Source organism: Phasianus colchicus, chromosome 17, assembly GCF_987193195.1.
Source record: "Phasianus colchicus chromosome 17, bPhaCol1.hap1.1, whole genome shotgun sequence".
NCBI classification, from domain to species: domain Eukaryota; kingdom Metazoa; phylum Chordata; class Aves; order Galliformes; family Phasianidae; genus Phasianus; species Phasianus colchicus.
Genome location: NC_143452.1, coordinates 9,094,886 through 9,114,775, shown reverse-complemented (window position 1 = coordinate 9,114,775; position 19,890 = coordinate 9,094,886). Strand labels below are relative to the sequence as shown.

The following is a 19,890-nucleotide window of genomic DNA, read 5'->3' as shown; positions in this document are numbered from 1 at the left end:
TATTCACACAAAGGCAGATTGCTCAAGCAGCACAGATAGGCTAACGCAATAACAGCCCAAACTCTGATGAGAAGAGCAACTGCTCTGGGTGCAGGCAAGGACAAGGGTCAAGGCCCTGGCTGAGCAGCCCTTGAACCCATGTTGTCCATACTGTATGAATACACTCCAGCCAGTCCAAATTGGGGCCATAGCTCTCTCTCTTTTCTTCTCCCTCAGCTTGAAAAGTGGTCTTCAGTGTCAGTGTTTGAAGGGTCTCAGGCCTTACCTGCTAAAGAGTGTTTCCCTATTTAATTCTCAGACTTTTCCCCTTTCCCTCAGGGCAGGGAAAGAATTCCACCTTGCTCAGCTGTTGCATATTTCTTGAAAAAAACCAAGATGAGACACTTTTTGCACATTCCCAGTATGTGTGATATACTGTACCTCGTACGGAGCCTGCAGAAGAGCTGATGGGGGGACAGGCTGTGGGAATGGAGCAGAAGGGGAAAAAATGAGGGAAGAAAGGGAGTAGGGGATTAGTAAAGCAAAATTGATGCAGTTCCTATGGCTGAGCAATGGAAAACGCAGCAAAACGTGGTGAATATTGTAATATTATACAGCTTAAGTCAGAGTCTGGTCTGAGCCTTGTTTAGATAAATGGAGAGAGGAAGAGAATTTATGTTTATGCTAACATAAAAGTTCTTCCTTGTCTTATTCATCACAAAAAATTAAAATACCATCTTTCATCATCAAACATCCTCATGATCACTTTCTTTTCACTGAATCATCTGTCACCTTGTGATATGAAATACAAGGGAACATCATTTTCTGCAAGCTTCTCTTTGGAAACAGACATCAAAACACTATTTTTTTTAAATGGTGCTTTTACTGAAACATGCACCTTAGTAGGCTGAGAAATAAATAAGCATATATTCATTCTAAATATTGCACTTAAAACTCAAAAGACAACAAAAAGTCAAGCATCAACGTGATTATTTTTTTTAAATAGCCAGAAAGGGAGGAAAGATGCAGTGCTGCACATGAGCAGTGATGTGGCTTTTGTATGGCATATGACCAGGCTTTGACTTACTGCAACATTCCAGTTACATTTTTCCATACAGAATGCCAAGTTTTTTGCTCTTCTTCGCACTTGAGAAACACAGATTGTGTTTTGGCAACGTTTTGATGGTCCTTTGTCAGAAACTCACTTGATGAATCCTTTAATATGCCACAAGGCAGAAAGCAGCATCAGGGGGTGCTGGGGAGAACGGGCTGTAATGAGAGGCACCACAGTTATGAGCACCTCCATTTAAATGGCTCAAGTAAGGGGGTGCTTTAGAAAACAGCACACGAATGCTACTTTCAATTATGTACTGCCATTTAAATCCCAGGCCATGGCTGCCAGATGGGACAAAGGGGATGCTTGATGCAAAATGAGACATGTCCCTGAAAATCAAGGACACTTGACAAGATGGGCTATTTCATAAGTGATTTTCTAGGTCACCAGTAAAATAGAATCCAATAGATCTTTACTGAGGCTTCATTATAACTTTTATATTTCTGTTCTTACATCAGTGTCAGTTCCTCATGAGAAATGCAGGGCTTACAACTGTCTGACTTTTCTAACAACAGAGAGGTGTCATCCTCTGCATGGCAGCTGAGCTTCCTAAGTCATTCAACACGATTATTCATAGTCAAGATATATGCAAAAAGAAAGGGCACCCAAAGCAATGATGGTCATACCACTGCTGAAGCCTATGTCTACAAGCCATACCTCTGCTCCTTGCCTTCCCCTTACACAAACAGAACAGATTTCCAAATGCAAAGCATTGCTTAGAACTGAAGTATGATGAAGAAAGCATAATTCCCTCCAACATCACACTGACAGGCTGCAGTCCTGCCTGTTTGCCAGGTATCCAGCTTCCTTGCTGGAGGGTGAGGATGGCCCCTTCAAACCTCCCTCCCAGCACTCTCATTGCTCACAGTTCTTTGATCTGGCAATGCTCAGCTTACACAGAGCACCCCAGAGTCAGGGTGAAGGATCCCTATCAGTGACAGTCTGCTTTTTGCTTTGAAGATTTTTCCTAGACCTTCCAGTGTAGGATTCCTGCTGTCTTGTTGTTCTCTTTGCTTTGTGTTTCTCTCCCCAGGTCCCAGATGAATGCAGTTAATGTACAACATCCCCTCCCACAACAGCTCAGATCACTTCTCTCAGCAATGTGACTGCTTATCAAAATCAGATTCTTTTACTGCAACAGTTCTCACAATATTATTACACATCATCTCCACTCCTTCAAATAATTCATTTTATGAAACACACAGAATTTAATATTTCTCCTGTTGTCTCTTCAGCTATCATAGCCATAAATGCTACATTTTCCATCAGCCTTATGGGACGATTGTTTTCCAGCTGAAAGTTCACAAGACTGTTCCTCTGTGATCTGACATCTGCACATTTCCTCAATAAGCCATAGAAAATTGAGTCTGATATTTTCTTTGCTGGGTACAGTCTAAAACATACTCATCTAATCTGCTTTGTTCTCCCTCCTTGGCTTCTCTCAACAGACTTTAAAGCTGAGGTTTTGTTTGGAATCATTTCACATAGACAGGAAAAGGCATTAATGACACAATACATGTATTCTAATATTTGCTTCTTAGCAGCTTTTTATAACCCTGCTAATTCAACATTTCTCCTTAATCCACTTCATATTTTGCTTTGTATCAGCTAGGAGAACATATGCTCATTAAATTTAATAAGGGACTTTACAAGGAACTTTAATTTAAAACATGTCATCATTCTCTTTGCTCCATTTTGGTCAAGTTGTGCAGAAACCCTTTAAATATCCTACCAGACTCTCTACTGAGTGAGTCTGCTTTTAAGGCTATGTGGTTCCAGGCTCTCTTTGGACAGATTCTCAGCACCCAGAGGCATCTGTCATACCCACTGCTGCCTGTCCTGAGGGATCCACACTGTGCTATTTGTTACTGGGAAAAAAAAAATGCCAGACGTTATGGGAGATGATTTACCTTCTGTCTTAGATGGAACAAATCCTCGTATTGAAGGCAGTTTAGACATCACAGGAGCTGCAAGAGAAAGCAGTGTGTGTGTGAGCTCTGCTTCTCAGAACAGTGACACTTGGTTCGGATCCGTATGGTCACCAACCCTTCTGGAATTGGCAATAATACATGGGATGGGCAGAAACTGGGACAGGATTTTCCCTTTTCCAGGCTTTTTGCAATTTGCTGAGCAAAACCTTGGCCACAGCCACAGCTCAGCGCAAGAAGGACAATGCTTTCCCTGGAGAGGTTACACCAAGCCTGATAGATGATAGCTGATGAAGATGCATGTACTGATGGATGCACTCACCCGTCCGACCCGTTGCAGTTGTGCTCTCGCTCTCTCCTGTGTAGTGGACAGCAGAAACTGCCACCTTGTAGGCTCGATCAGGCAGCAGCGGCTGCAAGGTCACACTGCTGCTTTTCCCAGAAGCCATGATCTACAGCAGGATGGAAAAAAAAACCCTCAGAGTTTGGCTTTTATCCACATCCTGGGGCTGCTCTGAGGATTTCTAGCAGTGAGTTCCAGGGCAGCATCCCCATTTATTAGGGAATGATAAAAGGAAACCATGGAAGCCTGATCACGCATTGCCATCAGAACTATTGTGTCCAGGGGAAGAGTGTTTCCCTAAGTAAAGACTTCAATATTCCCCTTGTAGATGGGTCAAAAGATTCTTAAAATATGGTCACCAGTTTGGATTGCTGTGGCAAATGTTCACTGCAAAATGTTAATTGTTAACCTGTCAAATCAGGCGGGCAGTAGAGTTACCCGCTACCACTCTGCCTCTTGGAATTCCCCACTCTGTTCCTGGGAGAGGAGAAAGCTGTGTTATTTGCAGCTCTGATGGACAACAATAAGTGAATCAGAAGGAAGCCTGAATAAGAAGGAAGTCTTCTTCATAAAGCAGCTTGACAGCAAGTCAAAGGAAGAAATTTGGTTTCGTTCTCACACAAACTACTTCTTGATAGAGAAAACCCTATTGGAGTGAACAGCACTCTGTTAGCCATGAAACAGTCCCTCTGTCCCACCTGCCAAGGAGCTGAACTTACTGTTTGCTGGGTGCTGGGGTCAGAAACAGGACTGTAGGTGATTCTGTAGTGTTGTATGCGACCCTCGGGTGGCTTCCAATGGATCTGGAGGCTGGTGGGGCTCTCAGAGTCTATGAAGAGGTTGGTGGGTGGGCTCCGAGAAGCTGTGCAGGGATTAAAGGGGAATAGCAGTAAAGTCAGATAGTGAGGTCTGAAATCAGGGCCAGCAATGCTTGCTTCCATGTCCCTTCCCCGATGCTTTGCTAGTGTGCTGTAACCAGGGCCTGGAGCAGAAGCAGCCACCTTAGGGACCAGGCAGAGGAGAAAACAGAGTCTGGAGGGATGAGGATGAGTACTGCCTGAGACAACATGGTACAACTCAAGTATTCAGTAATTCAAAGCCTAGGTCGTGGGGGAAAAAAAGAATATTTGGTGGAGAGAAGAGTCCTGGAGGCACAAGGAAAAAAAGATCCTTTGGATGCATCATGGACAAACACAAGATACCCTTCAGAAAGACCAAATTGTTCTTGTATTTCATCAAAGACCTGGAGACACACTGGAGAAAAAGCTTGATTGCTGGTTAAGCCCGGATCAAAGCTAATGCATCATCATTTCTACTATTTCTCAGCTTGGACTTTGCTTTAAAATTATCCTTTAAAGAAAAAAATCACACAGAGCAGCCAGCACACAGCAGTTTGTCTAACACTTCTCACTCAGCACCCACAGCCCCAGGGAAGGATGGAGCACAAAGCCTGAGCTGCTCTCCTGTTCCTGGCCCTGCACCACAGTGGATGGATGGATCCCAAATGGGTGATGGCCTGAGCTGCAGTCAGCAAGAAGAGGGTTTGCCAGAGACCAAAACAGAGCATATCTTAATTATATAGATGTATTTCTTCCCTGGGGTGCCACTGTATAGCAAGCTGGACCTGGCAACAGAGAGAGTTACAGTGTGATTTCTCCGAGCAGGGGCTGGGGGTTAAGAGAAAGGCAGAGGGAGCTGAATCCATCCACTTTCAAACAAAAGAGGTTGAAAACTAGGGAAGAAAGTTCAGCCCATGGCAATGATAGAAAAAAATATGACTTCTTTAATCACTGCAGATGGGTATTGTGATGGAGCGTTACGGGATTCACATATGGGAATATGGAGTCACCTACTCCAAGAGCTTATTTCTAAATAGCTTCTTGCTCTGTATAAATATCTGGCCTTGAATCCTCACTGGTGTGAAGACAAAGAGGTCTTGAGAGTGAAAAGTAGGCTTTTTTTTTTTTCCTTCTTCAGAAGACACTAAAAATGATGGGCGAGTCCCGAAGACAGCCAAGGACACACACCCAGGCTATGAAGTTTCTATTCTGCAGTTTTACCTGCAATGCAAACAAGCTCTTCTGCCCACCCAGCAAAGACTGAGGTGACCTTAGAGCACATGTTGAATGAAGATTATTTGCATCTTCATTGATCCTCCTTCCATTTTCTGGACAAAAACAAGCCTACTTTTACTGAAGCTGAACCAAGTTTTCCCAGAGCTGAATCAGGCTGGAGGCTGTTGCTGTGCATCACCGCAAGGTAAAGAAGAGAAGAAAACAAGTGTGGGAGGAAAAGTCATTTCAACATTGCTATTCTTAGTGCTGTGCCATACCTCTGCATCTTTGCTGTCTGCATTGGCTATTTCATTCAGCTGATGTAAGTGGTGACTGTTTAAATGAACAAAAGGAAAGTTAAGTGAAGTCTTCCAAGTTGAGTTTGTTCTGGAAAGCCCCCGGGCTGGGCACAGTCTGACAGCATGGATGTGACAGCCAGGGGAAAGGTCACCTCCCAGAGCTGCCCATGGGGGGTGGAAGCATCTCTGACACCCAGGGCACCATCTGTGCTTCTGTTACCTCCTGTTCCTCCGCAGGGGGAATCCTGGGCTACTTGTTTTCAGGTCTAGCCAGAATCACAGACAAAAATTCCGAGCAAAAGTACAGCTCTGGAGTCTGCTCCATCACAATACCTGTCTGCAGTGATTGTACAGGTTATAGTTGTTCCCTTGGTACCACGGGTTGAAGTTTCTTCCCTATATTTCAATCCCTTTTATTTGCAGTGTGAGCTCTCTGAGGAGCAGGAGGAAGAATGTGCAGACACTTCTGGCACAGCTCTGCTGGAGGAATGGGACACATAAACACTCTGTAATGAACTTCAACACAGAATCAGCCCAGGAGGCTCAGCCCAGCCTTAGCAGCACTCCCACCTGACTGCCCTCTTGCTCTTTGTGCTGCAGAGGATGAGGTGCACTCACCCAGGGGCAGAAAGATTCAGCTAAATAATGCTACATAGCAGATACCACAGAGACCCCCACACCCTTTGTCCTCCAGGTGACCTATTTTGTTCAAGCTCTTTTTCTTCTCTATAACAGAGAGATCCCTACCAGCTTCTCAGCAAGAACAAAAGCAACCACTTCCAGTGTCTCCCAAGGGCACCACCCTACTTCCCAGCAGCTCCCTCTCCCAGAGAGCATCCTCCACACTCCCACTAGTTGGGCGCAAGGTTTGTGTCCATCAGAAGTACAACAAGTCTTGTTTATTAATATGACAGATGAGCACTGCGTAGAGCCTTTAGTCAAAGACAAAGACTTCGTTACGCTAGATCGTTTATAGGAACATAATGAGAGGAGAGCTCTTGACACAAATAAGCCTTGAGTCTAAATATATCAGAGACGAGGAGGTATATCAGAACTGCAGGTAAGTACGTGGTAACAAATTAGTTATCTGTGGGAAATACACCAACATGCTGTTGCTCCTACTGTGCCTTCTGGTAAGTCTACAGAGAAGGATTTGCTTAACTGTTCTGCTCAAAAAGTATCCCTGAGCATCTTATTTTTTCTAGTCAAGACTAAGACTTGAAAAGAAGTGCTCCATGCATTGCAATGGTAGTGAGGAACTGGACTCATGGAAGAGCACTGTCAGCCCTCCTGTGTTACACAGCCCTGAGGAGGGATGCCCATGCATCCCAGTGATGTGAAGGCTGATGTCCCTAATGCATCCCTGTTCCTGACAAGCAGAAGCCAATGCCAGCAAGGATTGGTTTGCTTGAATAAGCTGAGAAGAACACCATCACATGCCATTGGCAGTGGGTTGAAGGAGCGGCTTTGACATTTTGTACTTCATGCTTTAAAACAGCTATTCATTTTTTTGAAACCTCTAAACAGCTCTCATTTTTCTCACAGAGCTGCAGGATGCTTTCATTTTTTATTTGTTCTTGTTGGCATGCATCTCCTAGGTACTTGCCTGAGGTAGCTCTCTATAAGCAAAAGTTGTTATTATTCATTATTAATAAAACCTGAGCTTCTCGTTCCAGGATTGCCATTTACTCTAAGCTTCATCAGCTCAGCACCAGCCTGAAAGACTTCATTCTGCAAAGGAGGTTGAGAGCTGTGAGAAGGAAGAGAGGATTGCTGCTGCTGAATGAATTGTATTCCATTTGCTGCCAACAAAGCCATTATACAGGCTTTATACAGGCTACATATTAATTAAGAGGACCTCTGGGAGTACCGCTTTTTAACCTCATATCCTGCCTGTACAAAGCAAGATTTAGATAATGCCTCCACGCAGAGTCTGCCTGAAGGATTCTCTCTCATTTTTGCAAGTGCCCTCAGATGAAGCACAGCTCAGAGATGATGTAGCTGGAGAAACCCACACCCTCCTCAGCAGACAATATTTTACTAACAGGAAACATTCATTAGGCAGCACACTGACATTTTCAGCTCAACACCCAACAAAAAGCCAATGCACATTGATGCTACAAAAGGAGAAAGAAATGTACCAGCCAGCTCATGCTTGCCCAGTATATTTTCATCAGGAGAAATTCAGAATATTAATATGGGAGCCTAAATATCTTCAGCTACGTTTAGATATCCGGGTCTGGGTTTTCATAGCTGCAGACAACCAGATCTGAGCTCCTGACTTGTGCCTGGGTCTGAGGCATCCTGTGCCCTCTTTGTTGTCACTAGGCTGCTGAGACCGAGCACTGATCACTTACTGGTTCTGTGCTGAATGGAAACTGTGTCACTTTGAGCACCATCTTTGTAGTAGGCCCAGATGGATATTTTGTAGTCTGTGTTCTTCTGCAAGCCAGGCAGGATGGCAGTTGCCACATTTCCAGCAATGGAGAGCTGCAGCAGGACAAGAAATGAGTCAGTCGAATTCCCAGGCTTCCCTAGGCTAGTTCATGCCATCCAAGTGTCTGGCTCACAGACTGCCTGCAGGCACAAATGAGTTAGCATAGGGCTTTGAGGACAAAGTCGACTCTTGTGGGTTGCACAAATCCAAGCAAAGGCAAATTTGCAGCCCTAATGAATGCAGAGTAGATGCCCATGCATTGCTAGCCAGTTGTTCTTAACAGCTACTTCCCTGGTACAAGGCAGTCAGCCTGCTACGAGCATGAAATCTCTCTGCTCACTTCCCATCTTTTAGATACATTGTGCATAGAAGCCCCAGTATACCCCTATTCCAGCCTAAATGTGAAGCACAGTAGGGGGAACTCAAGCACTCACTGTGAAAACAGGGGCTTGGGATAGAAGAGGTCACCTGGTCCATCCCTACTCCTACTTGCATCAGTTCTGATTCTGATCCATCTTCTCTGTGTTCTCATCAGTAAGACCTCATCCTTCCTGAGGAGCATTATCCCCACAGCAGCCAGGATTTACCACCACTACAAATACCTGACTATTGTACTTGTCTTTTCCACAAAGACTTGACATTGTGGGCTGGTGATTCTCTGCAACCCCAGATCCTTTTCTACTGAATCGCTTCTTAGCTGTTTGTTCTACATCCTGTATACCTGTCTTTAATTATTCCTGCCTAAGCTTAATACTTTGTTTGTCCCTATTGAATTTCATCCTTGAGTTTTTCCAGAGCACTTCTGCAATCTTCCCAGAGCCTGCAGGACTCCAAACCTGCCACCCCGCTGTCCCTCCTGCTTCCAGCATTCAAGGTGACTACAGCACACAGCAGAGCCAGTGTGGGATAGATCCTGTCTTAATGCTGAAGGTCCTGAGTGCATGAACCCAAACTGAACTGCAACTCTGCCACTCTTGCAGGTCAGCACAGGGCCGCCATAGAATCATTAAAGTTGGAAAGACCACTAAGATCATTAAGTAGGACCAACAGCCCATTGCCAACAAGCCAACTAAACCACGTCCCTCAGTGCCACATCTTCCCTTTTCTTGAATACCTCCAGGGACAGTGACTGCACCACCTACTCTGGGCAGCCCATTCCAAGTCCTGATCATTCTTTCTGAGAATAAATTTTTCCTAATACCCAACCAGTATCCATCGAGCAGGCACAAACCCAACCCGGCTGTACGTGGGTCCGTACCTCCTGAGGCTTCTCTCCACCAGCTGTGCTCCACTTGATCTGATAGACAACCACATCGGAGGCAGCGACAGCTTCCCAGTGCAGACGGAGGCTGTTCTCAGAGAGCTCAGAAACCTTCAGCGCCCGCGGCGGGGGGACCTTCACTGAGGGATGCAGGAGGACAACGAGCTGAAGCCCTGACAGCGCCTTGTCAGAGCTGAGGTGGGGAGCAGATGGTTGGGAAGCAGAGCATCAGCCAGGCAGCTGTCTGAGATCAGCCTGTCTTTCACTTCTTCCGATCCAAATGGCAACAGCCATCAGGACAGAGAGGAGAACACTGTTTTCAAAACCCTAATTAAGGAGGATTATTTCATTTGTGGAGAGGGTGCGTATCACTCTGATACTGCAAAGGGGAGAAGGCTCCCAAGGACACAGAGGTTAGCAGTATGTAGTTTGCTTTCTTCATTTATTCCTTCACCTCTATTATTAACATAACAGAATGGGGCATATTCCAACAGCCACCAGTTTTGTACAAGGATCTTGGCCATAAGCTGCTGGGATCAGCATTGAAAACATCTCATTTTAGGCACATGCAGGACACTTTGGTCAATAGGAAAGAAAGCATTTCCACTTACAAGTGGTGACGTTGCCAGTGATTGGAAAGGAGTCACCCTCATCATACATAGATCGGACACTGATGAAGTACTGGGTGAGGGAGGACAGTGGTCTCAGGACAGTGGACACTGCAGTGCCAAGAACCTCAATCTGCAATGGAGAGGGATGAGTTGGGAGAGAAGATCATGGAGACAGCTGCAGAGGGCTTCGCACATCCCTCAGAAGTGCCCATTTCAGAGATAACACTCCCTTCATGCACCAGAGAGAACAGGGCAGTGTGTGACCTCCCAGCTCTCCCTCCAGCAGCCCCTGAGGACTCACCTCCCCAGTGTTGCTCCCTCTGCTAGACACGTAGGTGACACGATGACCTTTCACTGCCAGTGATGCTGGCTCCCAGCTGACCCGCACGGATGAGTGGCTGAGCTCTGAGAAGCTCAGGTACCTGGGAGGGCTCAAGGCCACTGCAACACAGTGAGTGACAGCACTCAGGGTTTGAAGCCTCAAAATAATTCCCATTCTCTGGGATGTCATGGAATGCTATCTGTGCTTTAGGTGAAGAAATGCCCAAGAAATTCCTCCTTTCTCCCCAGACAAAAAGATCTTAAGGAACAGTCCCTTTAGGAGTCCTCTTTTACCAGGGGGGAATCACTGCTTCACAGCTCACCGGGTGATTAGAGACCATCTTAGGGACCAGTATTAAGAAAAAGCAGGATTTACAAGCCACAGGCGCAATACAAGAAACCTTTAACTTACCTAATCTCTCCCACCTTAAGTGTTTAAAAACAACCAGCAGCAGCACTTACAGGTGGTTTCCTGGATGCTGGCTGGATCACTGGCATCTTCCCCATACAACGCATACACTGCAATGGAGTACTCAGTGCTGGGTGACAGCCCGTCCAGCAGGACCTCGGGCTCAGCCACCTTCATCTGTCACAGGGAGAAGTTCAGGGAGACATTTCAGTTCTGGGTACCCCTCAGTCCCAGGGGAACACTTCAGTTCCAGGACACCCTTCCATTCTGGGCTGCCCTCTAATGCCCTCTGACCACTTGGACATGGGCTTTGCACTGCCAGAGCTTCTCTGCCTCCCTCCCTCCCCAGAGGACACCAAGTACATTGAGGGGTCACATCCCTTTCTTCCCCCAAGGCCTGCAGAGGTGTATCTCTTACATAAAGGTGATGCTATTATTCTGGGTTGGATCAGGCTACCTGAAGTAAGTTCAAACAAGTCATTTTTTGTAAGGAAAATATGGAGATTTTCCTGGGAAAGACATTATAATGGAAAGATGAGTATGGATGTAAAAAGCAGAGTGGCTTCCACTACTGCAAATACAAAGCTGGGGGTTGATTTCTGATAGTAGGATGCAAAAAATATGTATTCTTGGTGAAAATTCCCCCAAAAGAAAGGCAACAGAGCAGGAAGCCTGCATAGTTCTCTCCCATTTCCTGCAGCACTCAGTGGGGAGAGCAGAATGTGCACAGCGTGCAGCATCCCTGTGTCACACAGCGAGAGGGGATGGAAGGGGCTTCAAGAAAGCAAGGTTTTAAGTGAGAGATAGTGAGCCTCTTTTCCTCTATGGCCTGGGAAGCTTGCATGACAGCTGCCTGCTGCAAGCAGGGCTATAGCAGCTGGGCTGCTGCCACCTGCCGCTAACAGTGCACGGCACAGCCCTCCCTGCACAGCCTGCTTGCTGCAGGGACCCAGCACAGCGATTTTCCACTCATCTGGCATTGCTTTATTTTTATACAGTGCCACAGTTCTCTTTTTAGAGGTCAGTGAAAGCTGCCCTTACAAATTTTCAATCAATATTTGAAGACAAGCAAAGCAAAAATATTTCTGTGCAGCCTCAAGGATGCAGAAGTTACTCTTGGGGCTGCAGAGGTGTGAACTCAGTCACTGGGCTGCCAAAGGTTTCTGTGCTTCAGGTCGGCTCTGTATTGTACTGTCAGAACTCAACCCCCCACAGAGAGACAGGCACTCATTTTGGACTCTTTAACTGAGGAGAGACAAAGGAAAAGCAGTATTGCCACCATTCTCATGGAGCGTACCTCTGTCGAATAGTCCTCTTCTCCATCGGGGGCTGCAGAGCAGAGCACCAGGTACTGTGTGGCTCCCTGAGCTGCCTTCCAGCTCAGCCTGATGCTGTTGTGGCTCAGCTCAGAGACACGCAGGGAGCGGGGGGCAGACAGAGGCACTGGGAGAGAAATGTGGCAGAAAGACACTTTCAGCTGGGGGACACCCAACCTGCATCCAACACAGCCACTTGTCAAGGAGTAGGATTAGTTCATTTGCAGCCCAAGGGTGGAAAAGGGACAAGGGTTGTAGAAAATTTCTGTTTGGGGTGTGTTACTCCCATGGCAGGTTGAGCTCAGCACAGTGGTGTCACTTGCAGAATGACATAGGTGGAATGGGACACTTGAGGGTCTCTGGTCCAACCCTGCTGAGCCAGATTAGAGGAGGTTGCTCAGGGCCTTGTTCAGTCAAGTTCTGAACATCTCCAGGGATGGAGAGAGTTGCAGACAAACCATCTGAACAAGAGGGAGGGGGAATATACAGTGCCAGGCTCCAGACTGAGGTGGTTGCAAAGGCAGGGCTATGTTCACCTCCCACAGACACACATCAGAGGAATGTTCTCTACTCACGACATACATGTGGAGGTGACGCCTCTCAGCCCATCCCCAACGGCTGCGTCATAAATGGGAAACACTGACACCAGGTACTCTGTGTGCGAGGTCAGGTTGGAAAGCCACAGAGAGGAGACAGCTCCATCCAGAAGCACCTGAAACACAAAGGAAGATGGTCAAGTCCAGGAAGTGCCAGCCACGGCAAAGGAAAAGCTGAAGCTGTCTTCCCTGGCAAGCATGGAGATAGGAGGTTGTAAGCATTCCTGCCCTTGAAGGATTGGATCTGTACAAGCACATAGCACAAGACCCCAATCATGCTCTCACTGAAGTGAATGGGACAGAATGTGATTCCATGATTGACAGTTTCAGTTGGAAGGGACCTGATGTGATACTCAAGCCCAGCTGTCTTACCACTTCAGGGCTAACCAACAGTTGAAGTGTATAATTAAGGACAATCCAAGTGTTTGGATTTGCTTTTCTGATTCTGTCAGAGATGAGCATCCTTGAACACCTTTGTGTAGCTGTGTGTGTTCTTTGAGGTGCCTTAGGGAGGGGATAACACTGTGCAAGAGAGAACTGCATGGGTATGGCTTGCAGTAATTCTAGCAACATAATATTTATCCAATTTCCTCTTCTGCCTCGCCATCCCATCACCTTGTCACATTTGGGCTCAGTGTTCAATTTCCTTTCTGGCTTTAGCTGATATCCCGTGGTCATCGCACTCCTACCCTCATCACTCTGAATTCCCAGCCACTGACTGGGAGGCACTGCAGTGTCCCACAGGTACCTCTTACCTCCTTGGGAGTGCCGCCCTTCGATGGGTTGTACACAACCCGGTATTTCTTTGGTGGACTCAGAGGAGGACTCCAGGCCAAGTGCATGCTTTTAGAAGTCACAGCTGATATTTTAAGGTCTGTTGGGCTCAGCTGTGGACCCGTATTTGTAGGGATGTCTTTCACAGCTCTACCTGGGAATTAAAAACGCAGTCACTTTCTTGTATTCAGACTTCTCATACCAAATATACTTTCTAGCTCATAAATGCAACTGCCTTTTTTTAAATCAAATTGCAAAGCTGAGAAACTGTTCCAAACTGCTGTAAAATAAATATTTAAGAACTGAGCAAGCAGAGAACATAAATACTCCATAGAGAATAATTTGTGCATTCTTCTGGTTGCTGAGAATATTCTTTTCAACAGAAATATGCATTTTTGCCTGAATCCAAAACACAGCCCAGCTTTTTTTCAATTATGAAGATCTGTCAAAATGAACCAGAAGTTCTTTTGGCTTCTTTTTCTATGCAACCATCTTTCTTTAGGCTAACCTGTACCTGTAAAAAGATGCCCAATTACATCAAACAAGTACAAATTAATGAGTGAATCAAATTATGTCTATGTCTATCCACAGAGCATTAAAATAAATGTATGCTTGAAAGTTTGTCTTTCCCATTCTCCCTAGGCAAGTCTGAGAGAAGAGAGAGATGGAAATGTGTACGTGATATTTCTCCTGAGGATCTAAGCTAACATCTGGAGTCGTTCTTCACTCTCTTGTACATCATGCAAACTGCCCTCCAGCAAAAAAAATGAAAAGAAATAGAGTGTTTGGTTTTGATTTGAAGATGCCTCGGAGATTACTTAAAGTGTGAGGGAAAAAAAAATGTGTTTAGATGCTTTGCTGTCTCCTCTTCCTACTTCCAGATTTCTTCCATACTACAACTATATTCTCAAATTAGCTCTTTTGCGTTGAATTCCTCCTGTTGGTTGAAAGAAATGCAGAGAAAAAAATGATTGCAATGCATTTTTCACACAGTAGAATAACAAAAAATGTAGAACAGAAGCTTCCTGTTCCCTACAATGCTAGTTATTGCCATTAAGTGTTTTACAGCCACCAAAAGGTATCCAAGGCCCTGGTGAGGATGGCTGTTGCCTGTATTGGCAAGGATAAGAGCAGATACCTAAACCAAGAGCAAGAGAATGGAAACACCTGCAAGTCCCTCCATGGCTTGTTCACAGCAGCAGGGAGTGAGGGTGGAAGAGCTGCATCCAGAGAGTCTTGTAAACACCAAGATCACAGCTTGCCAAAATGGTGGCAAGGACTGTTTTCAGGCAGCTATAGCACTGAGCAAGGAGATCAGCACAGGAAGGAAGGGTCAGATGGTGCTGAGGAGGTGGTGGAGCTCATGGAGGGAAAGGTACGAGAAAGGATGTTGAGAAAGGAGATTTTTTGATGGTAAGGAAAGCTGATGGTAAGCAGGAGGAAGCTCGTCATCACCAAGGTTTCACCTCACCTGCACTCTCCTTGCTGCTCCTCTCTTTGATCCTGCTGCAGAGGACCCGGGTGAGCCTGCCAACCAAGGAGCTGAGCAGGGGGAAGTCCAGCACGTTGTACACTGTGAGCTCCAGCGGCTCTGAAGCCACCTGCTTCAGCTCAGCCTCATCCGCGTTCTTCACCCCTACAGACAGCAGAGCATAGGGCTGAGGAAGCTCCTTTAGAGGACAACTTCTGCCTCCTGCTTGGATGTTGGTTTTGGGATCAACAGCTGATTTTGTTTTCCAGTGCTAGCCTTTAGGCCATCCTAGCACTGCTCAAGTGAGGCAGGAGTCCTTTCCCCTTTGCTCTTGTGGTGAGAAACTAAGGTGTCTTGGGGATTAATTCAGTCTTAGGACCAAACAACCTTCCTTTAGTAAGAAAGGGGAAGCATGAACCTCAGGTGGGACCCGACCTGCAAGTCATTTCAGCTGCACAGTCCAGCACACAGCTGAGGCTCAGCAGCTACACTCAGTCCATGAAAGAAATCCAAGTGACAGCCAACTATGTACATACTTGAATGTAATAAAGCCTCGCTTGTGTGTTCTCGACTTAAATAAGCACTTGAAGTGCTGGAGGTTGCAGTTCTAGGAGAGCATTCTGTGTAACTTTATTGTCCATGCCTTACTCTTTAGCAGACTTGTTCAGTCATCAAGGACGAAGCTGCCTGAAATCCTTTTTTTTTTGTCTCATTATTGCTACCAGACAGTAAAAAGCAGATAATGCTATTATTCAGAGAAACTGGAAGTTCTGAGAGGCAGTAATTACAAAGTAATTACAAAGCAATTACAAAATTCTCTTGCCTATTTCCACAGCTCAGAATACTGCTCTCATGGCACAGTTAGCTGAGACTGGCAAAGGTCTTTATACACAGAAGGTGTAAAATCTCTTGAGAATGAGTGGGTTTTTTTTCTAAACGAATAAAATCTCATTTGAAGATACTACCTGTGCTGAATAAATGAGTTAATTTTCTTCTCAGCCCCAGTGCAACGCAGTCCTACTCACTACCTTAGCTTTACAGCTTCAGGATGTTCTTGTCGTGGGGAAAATAAGGTTCAGCATGAAGAGGGAAGGTAGGTCGGCTTGATGTCTGTGATCTTACCAATAGCAAATATCTCTATGCCCATGTTTTTCAAGGTCTGAGCAGCCAGGTTGGCATCATCCTGGGATTTTCCATCAGTCAGGAGGATTACCAATTTCTCAGCTTCCAGCCGGGCACCAGCATCTGGTTTCAGATTTTGTTCCAGGACATGGGTGAGCGCCAGGCCTGGGGAGGAGAACAGATGGATGGTGGGCTACAGCCAACAGACTGCCTCCACTCTTATCCTTCCCTCATTCACTTTGTCCCCCCAGGGAGATGCTACCCCATGGGAACAACTTCCCCCAGCGCAGCCTTGCTGTGATCGGAGAGATGCAGTTACCTGTGAAGGTGTTGCCACCCTTGTAGCGCAGGTTCCTCACTGCCTCCAGCACCTGGTCCCTCGTAGCATAAGCGCTCAGATCCCACTCTGTGCGGGGATCGCTGCTGTACTGGGACAGCCCTGGGGAAGGCAAGAGCTATCGACATCGTGCGAGCCAAGGCAGGCTGCAAGAGGAGACCTGTTTTGAGGAGGAGGTGTTGGGCTTGTCATGGGTGGATGACACAAAGTAATGAATTGGAAAGGGAGCGAGCAGACCTGGCTCCTAGCTCCATTTTTCCCTGTGGTGGTAGTAACTTCTGAGTGGTGCTCTGAAGCGTTTTAAGGTCTCAGAGTCATTCAAGAACAAACTTGTTAGCTGCAAGGAACAGGAAGGATTTATGTTGCCCTGATTCACACACAGCCTGGCCAGTGCCATCCACTGGGTTCGGCATCCCTCAGAACTGGGTTCAGCATCTCTCAGAGCTGGAAGTGGCTCTGTTCTCAGCTGAGACCTAAGGAACCCCAGCGTGGCATTCCCACCCCACCTTTGTGTCATACTCTGTAGGCTGAGTATACCATCAGAGGGAGACAGCAAACTCCAAGCATATCTCAGCATCAATCGGGTGCTCCCCCAACACCTGGCCTGCTGCTGCCCACACATTGCTTTTGTTCACCGTGCAGCTCTTCCCTGCAGCCGCTAGAGGCCAGAGCTTGCTACCAGATGGGAAAGTTGTCAAGATCGATGCACAGAATCCAGCCAAAAGGAGTAAAACTCCCTAGGGCAGCACGCTAACACAGAAACAGAGACCAAGGTCTCTTCTGGAGGCATTTCCCAAGGTCAGGAAACAGGAAAGTGTCCTACCTACTCTTATCTTGTCTTGGGCAATATTGAATGGGGAAATTAAAGCGCTCAGGAACTCTTTAATGAGCTTGAAATTGTTGCGCCCAATGCTCCATGATCCATCCACAAGCAGGACGATATCGGTCATGGCAGACGTGTCACACTGGAACTGGTAACCTGTGGAGAAACAATGTTTGATATGTAAAGAAGCAATTGTAAAGGAGGAAAAATATTTCAGTTTTAAGATGAGAAGCAAGTCTGCAGTGTAAAGCTTTGGACCATCTGCCAGCCCAACACATCCCAGCGTCTTGGGAAAAGCACATGGCGAAGGGCAACTTATCTCAGTATCAAGAAGCTGAACAGTGAGCAGCAACCTTTCTGTAAAGAAAGTGTTAAACCCATTGGGAAGTGCGTGCCTAGGCCAAGCATTGCTCTCTGCAAGCTGTCAGCTCCATTACATCTCAGCCCCAGCCCTTGCTTCCCTTTTATCTAGCCTAAGTCTCCAAAAGAATTGCAGGTGATCGCTTAATAACATTCCATTGTGAGATCCCCCGTGGGCTATAATTATTTCCTGGTGTTATATTGAATCCAGTCTCTCTGCAAAAATCTTCATCACAGATATTCAAGGATTGTCTTTCTTTCTACCCCAGACATGCAGCTTAACAGAGGATAAGATGGGGCATGTTGATGATTGAATGCATCTTTCCTGAATATTTTTCAGATGCAGAATTTTCCATCTTTGGTAGAGGGAAACAGATGGTACCATCCAAATTGACTGAGATGCCAAAGGGTCAGTCTCCTATCTCTTCTCATGGCCATGAATTTCTACTGTTATCAAGGGACCAAAGAGGGATGTTCTAGCCAATCCCCCTCCCACGACTTCAAAAGTGCTGTGAGCCGTTCAGTTGGAGGATCTAAAGTTTCAGCAAGGATCAGTTAGCTGGGAAATGTGAAGGACAAGACCAGGATGCCAGCGTGTGCTGGAGAATGATAACCTGTATGGGTAAGTCTGAAGCAGGAAGAGGTGGAAACATGCATAGAGAGAGAACAGTGGGAAATCATTCATTAAAAAACTCTTTCCCCTTGTGAAGGAATTTTTGTCTTAGCTCCAGTTTTCCTTTATATCTGTAATGCTTTGCAGAACTCCAAACTGTTTCAGTGATCCTTGGCAGCTCTCCAAAGCATGATCTAGCAAATAAGAGCAGCAGCAGCACTCATGCTCCCTTGGTGACAGAGAGACAGCTGGAAGGATTGTGTTTAGCAATCATTAGAGAAAACAGTGGGGGACAGAGAGCAGGACATGCTTGAAGCAGCTCTCACCTCTCCTCAGTGAATCCCTTGTGGGTTTTTCTTTTCCTAGAGACTCTCGCTCCGCGTTTGCAGTGATACGCTGGGATGACTTTGTGGTTGGTGATGGTGTTTGTGTCACACCAACACTGGGCTGGTTCCTCATGGTTTCTCCTGAGCCCTTGGGCTGAGTCCCTTTGTGCCTTTTCTTTTCAGCTCTGTCCTTTGCTGTGCTCCAAACAGAAAAAGAATACATTTTTTCTTCCTATGTTATTGCCTTGCCACCTCCTCCAACCATTGGCTGATTTCAGCCATATTTGAGGGTTTTGATCATAAAAATCCTACAGGGTTTATGAAAATAGGTAGTTAAATAGAGGAGATTCTGTTCTTCAGCTACAGCCGTGGGGGACAGAGCCTTTGAGATTATGGCACCTTTAGCCCCGGTGCTCAGGGAGCAGCTCATTCCCCAGGGAGCAGTGCTCAGCTGAAAGATGTGGCTGTAGGTGCTAAACTTGAATATTTGCCAGTCCCAGGCATCCCAGGATGTGCTTCATTGGGCTGGCATGAGGGGCAAATATTTTTAGGCTGGTTACTGTGTATTTAAGAGGTATGTCTAGTGGTTGGCAGTCCTGCCCACGGCAAGGGATTGGAGTTTGATGATCTGTAAGGCTTCTTCCAGCCTACGCCGTTCTAAGATTCTACGAACAAGCAAGGTACAAGACTGAGCCCCATGTACTACTGAATGAACGTCCCAAACAGAGTAAATCCCTTGAAGATTGCATTTCCATAGCTCATCTGTGCACACAGCAAGGCAGTGGCCCCAGGACACTCTGTGCACCCACCTGGATGTGTCACGACGGTGCTCAGGGGTGGTGGAGCAGTCTCCATCCCCAGGCTCTGCACTGCTGTTGAGCTGCCCGCAGAGGTGAGATTCTTTCCTGGTGCAGCTCCTGAGTTCCTTCGGTTATTTCTAGTCTGGGATGCATTTTTAAGGTCCTCTACTATAGAAATCACAAATACAGGCAGGAGGAGTCAATCCAGATGGGTCTGTGAGTCATGGTCCACCCCTTATCCCATCGGTATTCACCATCTCCCCTCTCCAAGCTTGCAACAAAATAGTAATGGGCTTCAGTACAGTCTATGGGGACACTGAATGTAAGAAAACATATCCTTTTACAATAAGGGTAGTGAGGCACTGGCTCAGGTTGCCCAGAGAGGCGGTGCATGCCCCATCTCTGGAGGCACTCACAGTCAGGCTGGACAGGGTTTTAAGCACTGATGGAGCTGTGGGTGTTCCTGTTCACTGCAGGGGAGTTGGTCCAAATGGTTTTTAAAGGTCTTTCCCGATTCAAACAAATTCTTGATTCTACTATTTATCTGCCAGAGAACGAGCTCTGAGGAGTCACATCTCCAAGAGCTCTCAGAATGG

The 19,890-nt window shown here is 46.3% G+C and overlaps 1 protein-coding gene across 1 annotated transcript in view; it reads right to left on the bottom strand.

Moving 5' to 3' along the window:
- The window catches only part of COL20A1 (collagen type XX alpha 1 chain), a 44,883-nt gene that overhangs the window by 17,068 nt on the left and 7,925 nt on the right, over positions 1-19,890 (bottom strand). Inside the window, exons 5-22 of the mRNA XM_090152133.1 lie at positions 19,304-19,462; positions 18,495-18,689; positions 17,196-17,351; positions 16,355-16,474; positions 16,036-16,200; positions 14,914-15,078; positions 13,424-13,596; positions 12,655-12,784; positions 12,054-12,199; positions 10,810-10,933; positions 10,328-10,467; positions 10,027-10,156; positions 9,413-9,555; positions 8,075-8,207; positions 4,084-4,226; positions 3,344-3,473; positions 3,004-3,060; positions 421-459 (exon numbers count right to left, since the gene is read on the bottom strand). Coding sequence (XP_090008259.1) covers positions 421-459; positions 3,004-3,060; positions 3,344-3,473; positions 4,084-4,226; positions 8,075-8,207; positions 9,413-9,555; positions 10,027-10,156; positions 10,328-10,467; positions 10,810-10,933; positions 12,054-12,199; positions 12,655-12,784; positions 13,424-13,596; positions 14,914-15,078; positions 16,036-16,200; positions 16,355-16,474; positions 17,196-17,351; positions 18,495-18,689; positions 19,304-19,462 — 2,448 coding nt within the window. The remainder of the gene's footprint in view (positions 1-420; positions 460-3,003; positions 3,061-3,343; positions 3,474-4,083; positions 4,227-8,074; positions 8,208-9,412; positions 9,556-10,026; positions 10,157-10,327; positions 10,468-10,809; positions 10,934-12,053; positions 12,200-12,654; positions 12,785-13,423; positions 13,597-14,913; positions 15,079-16,035; positions 16,201-16,354; positions 16,475-17,195; positions 17,352-18,494; positions 18,690-19,303; positions 19,463-19,890) is intronic.